General features: G+C 45.0%; 1 protein-coding gene across 1 annotated transcript in view; it reads left to right on the forward strand.

Moving 5' to 3' along the window:
• LOC126175671 (SLIT and NTRK-like protein 6) overlaps positions 1–8,463 on the forward strand; it is a 107,741-nt gene extending 99,278 nt beyond the window's left edge. The window contains exon 5 of the mRNA XM_049922595.1: positions 5,369–8,463. Coding sequence (XP_049778552.1) covers positions 5,369–5,752 — 384 coding nt within the window. The 3' untranslated portion in view covers positions 5,753–8,463. The remainder of the gene's footprint in view (positions 1–5,368) is intronic.
• The last annotated feature ends 2,047 nt before the right edge of the window (positions 8,464–10,510 follow it).

A 10,510-nucleotide genomic window follows, 5' to 3' on the forward strand; every position in this document is an offset into this window, starting at 1 on the left:
ACATGTATTTCAAGTATTTTATTTGCTGAGCAAAACTGACGGTTGGATGAACCTGTGTTCCGAATGTGAACAGTGTCGTGAAATAAAACTTTAAAGTTTAGAAATTTAAAATTTGAAATAAAGAAAATGAATCTAATTAAATGCCAAAAGAAATTAATTGTGTGCTCAATGACAACTGTATAACCTGAACTGAGTACAGAAGTACATTAGGATCGCTGCATGATATGAAGTGCATTGTTTCACTTGGAATATCCACAAAAATAAATTACTGCTCTACTTGTAAGAAAATAACTGTTTGATATCATCAACACTGTTTACTGAAAATCAGTCTGCTTGCTAGCACGACGCCTGAACAATCCCTACTACACACTGTTTGCACAATAATGTAACGTGACTTACCTCTTACTCAGAATGCCGTTTTTTGTCTGATGTACTGACCGTTTTTTGTCTGATGTACTGACGTTTTCGAAAGCAAACACAAATCAGCAGATGCAAAAGCTAAAGGAAAATAAAGTACTCACTACCAATTTCTTTCTTTCTGCTTGTCAGAAGCAATCTATGATTTCGTGTGGCGTAAGGTAGAATGCACACAAGACAAAATATTCATAACTTATCTATAAATCATGGAGGTGAGTTTCACTGTAAAGAAAATCGTTTTTGAGAAATTATACTCTGATTATTGAGAAAAAGATTGTACAACATAAGAAGACTCTAACAATTACAAAATACTATCATTACAAACTATAAACAAATCTTCAAAATTCCTCCAAAATCTTGTCCATCTATATAAAGAACAAGAAAGTATTATAAATGAGTTTTCATCTTCATAATAAAGTATTCCAGACAGCTCTTCCCAAATTCACAAATGACAGATATCTTTCTCTGAAAAACTGAAATGCTCGCCACTATAAGACACTACAAAAATCAGACTTGATCACAAATTTATTTATTCTGGAAACTGGTTTCGATCACGCCTGTGGTCATCTTCAGACGAAAATGTTGTATGGGCAGGAGCCTCCTTCTGGTGGAAATCACTGCTCACTACTATGCCCCAAATAAGAGTACTCCACCGCTGCATAACTAACTGACTAGGAAGTCAACACAAGATAAAACTCAACACAAAGTCAAGGATCTCATTCAATACTGATACAGTGCTCTCATTCATCTTCGTCCAAGATGAATTATTTACAGCAGTTCAGCAGCGATTCTGCGTACCATGGATTCGATAAGTACTTCATAGGTTTCCAGAGGTTTGTGGCACCAGATGCCTCCGCACACGTCACACACTTCCTGTAATTTGCGGGCGGGTGGTTTGTGGGGCGCGGAACTGTTGCCCGATAGCGTCCCAGCTGGGTTGTTGATACAGATAAGCCGAATCTGGCAGTCAAGATATCAGCGTGAGTATACTATCATGCCGCTCAGACCATTGCAGCACGATTCTGGCCTTGTGACACGGACAGTTATCCTACTGAAGATACCATCGCTGTTGAGAAAGACGTCAAGCACAAGGGGTTACAGCTGGTCCCTAGTAATGCTCATGTGGTCTACAGCCGTCATGATGCCTCCGATTACTACCGCCGGTCCTACCGAAGCACAATTGAATGTCCCCCATAGCATAAAACTGCTCCCATCGGCCTGCGTCCGTGGCGAGCAACATGTTTCGAGCAGCCGTATCTGGAGTCGAGCATCAACCTGGTTTAACAATAGACGGATTGATCCGTCCAGGTTTCGCGATTCCAATGATTCGCGGTCCAGTCTCGATGATCCCGTGCCCACTGCAGTCATAATTGACGATGTTGTTGGGTCAACATGAAAACACGTAGGGGTCCTCTGCTACGGAACACCGTGTTCAACACCGTGAGCTGTATGGTGTGTTTTAAAATACATGTGCCAGCGCCAGCACTGTACTCTGTCTCAGATCTGCCACAGATCGCCATCTATCCTGCTAGCCTCCATTCCCTACGTATGGACGTCCACATCATGTCGTTCATTCTTCAGCCACTTTCCACAGGTAATCACGACAGTAGCACGCGAACAACCGACCAGCTCCCAGACACTGAGCCACAATAATCTGGCTTTTGTGAAAGTCGCTTAAGCCGGCGGATTTCCGCAATAGCCCCACTTATCGTAGCTAGAATGATTCCCCATTTTTTATAATTAAATGTTTCCCCGAGACATTTAAGTCTCTTTTTATTATCTACGATAATGATCGAAGCAGACGAAATGAACTAAAATTGGTACTCGAACACGGGTCTTCTTGCTTGCTAGGCAAAATTGCTACCCATTACACCACTGCAGTTTTTTTAATTGTTTTCCGCGGGCAAGTGCTCTAACGCGTTTTTTTTTTGTTTTTTGCTTTTGTTTGTCCTTCTTTTTTAAAAAAAGAGAACAAACACCTATTACATGAGCAAAAGTTGCAGGTAATGAGAAAACAAATAAAAACCTCTTGTGTATGAAAATAAAAGACGACGTTCTTCATAAAATAACACAATATCCCTTGAAAACGTAAAACATGAAAGGTAGCTATATTTCCGCAACAGTCTTTTTTTGTAAACGTAAATGAGGATACAGTCTCACCATCAGCAGCAACTCAAATTTTTTATGTTTTTTTTTTTTTTTTTTTGGAGCACAGGAGAAGGAAAATAAATAGGTTGCAGATAGAGAGCTATGTGTGAAAAGGATAAACATGTGTAAGGGAAAAAAAAACTTAGAAGAGGAGGAGAAAAGAGAAGTTAAATAAATTGGGAATACTTCCCGCGCCATGCTCCACTTTGGCGCGCCATCAGAACAAAATGCATTCTATCATTGAACATTAAAGGAGGAAGTGGGATCGTCCAGTCTTGGCTGGCACGGTTCGTTGAGATTCCAGCTTTGAGGCGGGTTGGTGAAAATACTCTGTAAAAAGTTCGCGAAAGTGGCCCGATAGTGTCGATGTCGGCGAAGGGTGTGGTGATGTACTTGGAGGCGTGTCCAAAGGTCCGCCGGTTCGACGATGTCGTCCCGGAAGAGGTAGTTGACAGCCATGCCACTGATCCATGTGATGGCGTGCCACTTAGCAGATGGAAAGCAAGTTGTGTCGGGATATACACTCCTGGAAATGGAAAAAAGAACACATTGACACCGGTGTGTCAGACCCACCATACTTGCTCCGGACACTGCGAGAGGGCTGTACAAGCAATGATCACACGCACGGCACAGCGGACACACCAGGAACCGCGGTGTTGGCCGTCGAATGGCGCTAGCTGCGCAGCATTTGTGCACCGCCGCCGTCAGTGTCAGCCAGTTTGCCGTGGCATACGGAGCTCCATCGCAGTCTTTAACACTGGTAGCATGCCGCGACAGCGTGGACGTGAACCGTATGTACAGTTGACGGACTTTGAGCGAGGGCGTATAGTGGGCATGCGGGAGGCCGGGTGGACGTACCGCCGAATTGCTCAACACGTGGGGCGTGAGGTCTCCACAGTACATCGATGTTGTCGCCAGTGGTCGGCGGAAGGTGCACGTGCCCGTCGACCTGGGACCGGACCGCAGCGACGCACGGATGCACGCCAAGACCGTAGGATCCTACGCAGTGCCGTAGGGGACCGCACCGCCACTTCCCAGCAAATTAGGGACACTGTTGCTCCTGGGGTATCGGCAAGGACCATTCGCAACCGTCTCCATGAAGCTGGGCTACGGTCCCGCACACCGTTAGGCCGTCTTCCGCTCACGCCCCAACATCGTGCAGCCCGCCTCCAGTGGTGTCACGACAGGCGTGAATAGAGGGACGAATGGAGACGTGTCGTCTTCAGCGATGAGAGTCGCTTCTGCCTTGGTGCCAATGATGGTCGTATGCGTGTATGGCGCCGTGCAGGTGAGCGCCACAATCAGGACTGCATACGACCGAGGCACACAGGGCCAACACCCGGCATCATGGTGTGGGGAGCAATCTCCTACACTGGCCGTACACCACTGGTGATCGTCGAGGGGACACTGAATAGTGCACGGTACATCCAAACCGTCATCGAACCCATCGTTCTACCATTCCTAGACCGGCAAGGGAACTTGCTGTTCCAACAGGACAGTGCACGTCCGCATGTATCCCGTGCCACCCAACGTGCTCTAGAGGATGTAAGTCAACTACCCTGGCCAGCAAGATCTCCGGATCTGTCCCCCATTGAGCATGTTTGGGACTGGATGAAGCGTCGTCTCACGCGGTCTGCACGTCCAGCACGAACGCTGGTCCAACTGAGGCGCCAGGTGGAAATGGCATGGCAAGCCGCTCCACAGGACTACATCCAGCATCTCTACGATCGTCTCCATGGGAGAATAGCAGCCTGCATTGCTGCGAAAGGAGGATATACACTGTACTAGTGCCGACATTGTGCATGCTCTGTTGCCTGTGTCTATGTGCCTGTGGTTCTGTCAGTGTGATCATGTGATGTATCTGACCCCAGGAATGTGTCAATAAAGTTGCCCCTTCCTGGGACAATGAATTCACGGTGTTCTTATTTCAATTTCCAGGAGTGTATTATCATGGCAGGAGAAACGTGATATGGTGGTACTCGGAGGTAGAAAGCCACAATCTTCTGTACGAGGGACCAAGCAGTTCAACGGTGAACATTGCTGCACCAACTACCTAAGCTGAGCGCCCTCCGCAACATGAACTTCATTTTTCCCTTATATATTGTCACTACAGCTAGAGCTCTCCGATATTGGCAAGATCACCAATGGTACAAGGACGTCCTATTACGACCAATGCTGGGGTCTTGCCAATATCGGAGAGCCCCGGCAGTAGTGACAATATGTCAGGGAAATATGAATTGAAGTTTATGTTGGGGAGGGCACTTAGCTTAGGTAGTTCGTGCAGCAAAGTTGATCAGCGTAATGCGGTGGTGTAATGGCTAGCATTTCTACCCAGCGATCCGGCACGGTAGCTCAGCGTGTTCGGTCAGAGGGTTAGCTGCCCTCTGTAATGAAAAAAAAAAACTGAATTAATCGATCAATAAGGAACTTAAGAGGATGTCTTACGACTTCCGCCCCGAGCAGATACAACGAACGAAAACGAACAAAATGCGATTTAAAAAAGCAAACCAAAAGACCCGGGTTCGAGTCCCGGCGCAGCAAAAATTTTAATTCATTCATTTCGTCTGCTTCGATCATCATCGTAGATTTCCCATTTGTCTCCGCTCCGCTCATACCGCACCACGTGCTCTCAGCACCACCAGGCAGCATATAACGTCGCGGTGGCCGGTAGTCATAATGTTTTGGCTCATCAGTTAATGTTACAATGTTAAATGGAGATTAGCATTAATGGTAAAAGAAAAGTAAGGAAGTTAGTGTTATAAGGTTAAGCGTAGATAGTAATCTTCCATTACTCTGCTCACAGACGGCAGGGCAGACGGCGAGCACGGTGTCCAGCGTCACTGGTGCCACTACTATTGGCACCGGTAGTGGCGTCACTGCCGGCGCCAGCGATGGTGCCACTACCGGCGCCAGCACGGGCGGCAGCGAGGCGGGGGCGGCGGCGCTGTGGGCGTCTCTGTCGCTGCTGGCGGTGCTGGCCGCGGTGGGCGGCGCGCTGCTCTTCGTCTACCGGCACGAAGTGCTGGCGCGCTACTTCAGCCCGGAGGCGCGAGCCGCTGCCTCTGGGGGCAACGACGTCCTGCCCCTCGAGCGCAACCACACCAACGCCACCGACGACGTCCCCATCGGACTGCCCGACATCGGCCAGCCCCACGAAGGTGGCGTCGCCCCCTGGCTCCGACAGTGACCTGCGCTGCGCCTCTGTTGACGGGGTCCACATTTTGGGGTGGCTTCTTGGTTGACACCGCCCCAGATGCCAGTTGCTGACGGCGACAGTGCCACTGAGACTGAGATGGGGCAACATAACCTCCAGCGGCACGTATTTCCAGTGACAGAATCGAATCGCGTACCGCCTTCAGTGAGCTCGTCTGTTTCCTTCCCCTCAGTCGCTGTTTCGTGCTCTCTGGATACATGTACAGCGACAAAAGACAGTACTCCTGTGTGTCACCATCCTTAAAATCCTCAACGTCGCTCCGTGTGTTCTAAGAGCTACACGGTCAGAACGGGAGGGACGATACCAAAGTGATCCAAGAGTCCTCTGTGCCATGCAGGAATCATTCAACACGTGTGATGATTTACCCATCAAAATCCTATCTTTCTGCACTATGTCAAATGGTACATTGCCTCATCCGTCATTTGGGAGGAATAGTAATCAGTGCAGGCATACAGAGACGAACAAAATGTCGTAGTTTTCCAGTACCAATAGACTGCGAATGTTCTGCATTGGAAACGTTTCAGAACTGTTCCTACTGAAGCGAGGTTATCACATCCTGCGTTATGGCTTCCTTTGCACGCTGCGTGGTTCTTTAGTGGGTACAGGAGCAAGGATCAGATGCCGTTCATGAACGGAGGATTCGGACATTAATTTATTCTACATCTAACATCAAATAGTAAAAATAGTACATAACTTTGTTGCTGTATTTGCAGCGTCAGTCTCTAACAGTAGATCTGAATGCAGAAATATATACAGATACAAAAGATTTATAAAACTGTCACTCTTCAGTACAATGTCTATTCAGAAGATGTCGCGCCCTGGCCACTATGAAAGTTTGTAACTGTTATCAACTGGTGCAAATGCAAAATGGACTCAGTGCATGAATCTTCGAACTTAAGTACACCAGTCGCTAGAGTTGCGGAGAGGGGATGCTTGCATCTCATTGGCAGCGACGTAATCGTTCGTGGCCAGCGCCCTCATGCCGCGGTGGCGGCTGTAGGAAACGCGGCGGCGTAAATGGCGGCTGTATTTGAAAGTGTGGTCGACCAGATAACGGCCGATACCGCACCTACTCGGTTTCTTAAATAATTGTGTAAACGTTTCTGACTGTTTGAGGCGCCAAAACTGCAAAGAAGTGGGTCTAAATGCAGGAGAATTTACAGTTCCAGATTCGCACTCAACTGGATAACATCATCATATTCAGTGGTGTAAACTGTCCATCTTGTACTCTAAGGCGTTTAGAAGGTCTTCATAAACACTGAAACCATTAATAACGCACAGTTCCCGAATTTTTGATGGTCATTAAAGCTTAATGCATCAGGAACCTGTATGGACAGAAAGACTCGAACAGTGATCCATGCCATATGGAATGCTGTCAACATGAAGGAAAGTCGCCAGTGATAAATGCGAGAATTTTCACGACTCTTTGTGTATGAAGTGGTGATATTGTTTCTGATAAACAAGGACGTCTTCGCCGTATCATAAGTTCAGCGTAAAAAAAAAACGTGATAGCATTACGTACTTGGGATGGGAGCGCTTCCCACGTTTCAGTGTGGTGCAATGAAGCTAAGGAAAAATGTAAGCGTAGCAGGGTTAATGTGTATAACAGCCATTGCAAAAAGTTTGTAATTCAGCATTTTGCTGCACGCGAGTGCATGAAAGGCTACAATATTCCACCAACGTAGTGTTACTTATTATGACGTTGTGTATGCATCCTGATTCCTAGTCATTTGTCGGCGATTCTGCATACTGAATATTGAACGGAAGAGCCGAAAAGGGATTTGTGAAGAAGTTCTGGATAAAAAGTGAAGCACGATACTCGATTCAACCTTCAGCGTCCCTTATAATTTCCAGTGATGCTAAATACTCGTACAAGGAATCAAATGGCGAAAGAACCGAAGACAATTAAACTGAGTTCCTATACGTTCGAGTTCTTCGACCGAATTCATTCCTAGTTATTGTTATTTGCCATTACATTCCAGTTGGCAGTGTTCAGCTTTGTTGACTACGTTTTTGTGAAAAAAAGACGTATAAATCGTATGTATTTCGTTATATGTAATACTTATTCAAATACTAAGTTAAAGCTGCTTAAAATGAAATAAGGTACAGTTTTATTTTTCGCTCGATTCAAATTAAAATATTATTGTTAAACACTTAATTATAGAAACAGTTTCATTGTTTAATAATGCTTCACCTGACTCATGCAAAGACTCAATTTTCCTGCAAAATGTTTTCCTTATACTTCCTTGTTATGTATGCACAAGGAACAAGAAAAATTAAATATAGATACATTGAGTCAACGCTACCGATCTTAAAGAGACAGAGTCACAGCATAGAAGTTTATAAACAATTTGGCATCTCATTTTCTTCTGACATCAGTTCAAGAGCTCATACAATGTTGCATTCATTTGAAAAGCATTATTACAATTGACAATTACATCCGCAGCTTTTCATTAATGAAGAGCTCCACTGATTATTGCTATATAAATATGTTCTTATTGATTTTTCTTTAATTACGTCCTGTGTATCTCTATCCAAATGGCAGTTAATCATTCCTGAAAAAAAAATTGTCTCTTCACTTGATTCACAAGCACCTATTGCCCAATTTATTTTCAGGTATTCTTACAATTCCATATTTATTTATTTGCAGTAAGTGATACAAAATAAACTGTTATTCGTTTCCATTGGTTGCATTTTTTAGTCACTTGAAACCCCTCTTCAACTAACGTTCACAATTCCCTTACAGCTGCGCCCGGGTTCCCGGGTTCGATTCCCGGCGGGGTCAGGGATTTTCTCTGCCTCGTGATGGCTGGGTGTTGTGTGGTGTCCTTAGGTTAGTTAGGTTTAAGTAGTTCTAAGTTCTAGGGGACTGATGACCATAGATGTTAAGTCCCATAGTGCTCAGAGCCAGTCCCTTACAGCTGCGTTTTCATTAAGGGAAATTACTGTCGTAAGGACAGATATCCAAAATCACTAGTTAACAGAAAACATGAATTTATAATATTTGTACAAAGCAGAGTGTTATGTTTCTTGAAAAAAGGGCAAAAATAGTGACTGAATATCTTGTGCTATTTATAGGTTGGTGCATAAGTTAGTAACGGTTTTGTTTTGCGTGTTGGTATCCCGGTTGCTATAGATTTCTTTATCGACTGTCACTTTTTATTTGTAGTTTACTGTTGCAATATGAGTTTGCGTATTGTCATTTTGTCATTTGGAGACAGTGAGTGGAGCTGCTGAAGCTAAAAATGGAGTGCCAGGTAGAGAAATCGTAGCATTTCCAAAATATTCTTCTGTTTGTGTTCAGTAGCGAGGTGACAGCAGCGGAAGCAGCCAGGACATTTTCGCCGTGTGTGGGGATAATGCCATTGAACAGAACACGACAAGAAAATGGTTTACTTGTTCTAAGGAGCATTGTTTTAACATTAGTGACTCTCCACGTTCAGAAAGGTCTTGGAGATCTTATGACAGTCGTTTCAATGCATTACTTCACAATGATTCACGTCAGTGTACTCGAGAACTGGAAAATATCATTCTCAATGGAGAGAAGTCTTCCGAAGTAAGAGTGATTTCACGTGTGCCGCAGGGGAGTGTCGTAGGACCGTTGCAATTCACAATATATATAAATAACCTTGTGGATATCATCGGAAGCTCACTGTGGTTTTTTGCCGATGGTGCTGTAGTATATCGAGAGCTTGTAACAATGGAAAATTGTACTGAAATGCAGGAGGATCTGGAACGAATTGACGCATGGTGCAGGAAATGACAACTGAATCTCAACGTAGACAAGTGTAATGTGCTGCGAATACATAGAAAGAAAGATCATTTATCATTTAGTTACACCGCAACTGGAAGCAGTTAATTCCATAAATTATCTGGGAGTAGGCATTAGGAGTGATTTAAAATGGAATGACCATATAAAATTAATCGTCGGTAAAGCAGATGCCAGTCTGAGATTTGTTGTAAGAATCCTGAGGAAATGCAGTGCGAAAACAAAGGAAGTAGGTTACAGTACACTTGTTCGCCCACTGCTTGAATACTGCCCACCGGTGTGGTATCCGTATCAGATAGGGTTGATAGAAGAGATAGAGAAGATCCAACGGAGAGCAGCGCGCTTCGTTACAGGATCATTTAGTAATCGCGAAAGCGTTACGGAGATGATAGATAAACTCCAGTGGAAGACTGCAAGAGAGACGCTCACTAGCGCGGTACTTCGGGCTTTTGTTGAAGTTTCGAGAACATATCTTCACCGAATAGTCAAGCAGTATATTGCTCCCGCCTACGTATATCTCGCGAAGAGACCATGAGGAAATAAATCAGAGAGATTAGAGCCTACACAGAGGGCTACCGACAATCTTTCTTTCCACGAACAATACGAGACTGGAATAGAAGGGAGACCCGATAGAGGTACTCAAGGTACCCCCCGCCATACACCGTCAGGTGGCTTGCGGAGTATGGATGTAGATGTAGAACTGTGATCATTCCATCATCATGCGACATTTGCATGCAGTGGCGAAGGTTAGGAAATCGGGTGTGTGAGTACCTCATGGTCTATGCCAAAATCACAAAAACTAGAGGGTGGCCATATGAGCATCTCTGCTTGCCCGTCATCAACTGGCTCGTGAACAACACCGACCATTCCTATCCTGTATCGCTACTGAAGACGAGAAATGGTGTCTTTATGCTAACATAATGAAAAGAAAGAAATGGTTGAGCCCAAACAAAGCAGCAACT

The sequence above is a fragment of the Schistocerca cancellata genome, chromosome 3, assembly GCF_023864275.1.
Source record: "Schistocerca cancellata isolate TAMUIC-IGC-003103 chromosome 3, iqSchCanc2.1, whole genome shotgun sequence".
In the NCBI taxonomy this organism is placed as follows: Eukaryota; Metazoa; Arthropoda; class Insecta; order Orthoptera; family Acrididae; genus Schistocerca; species Schistocerca cancellata.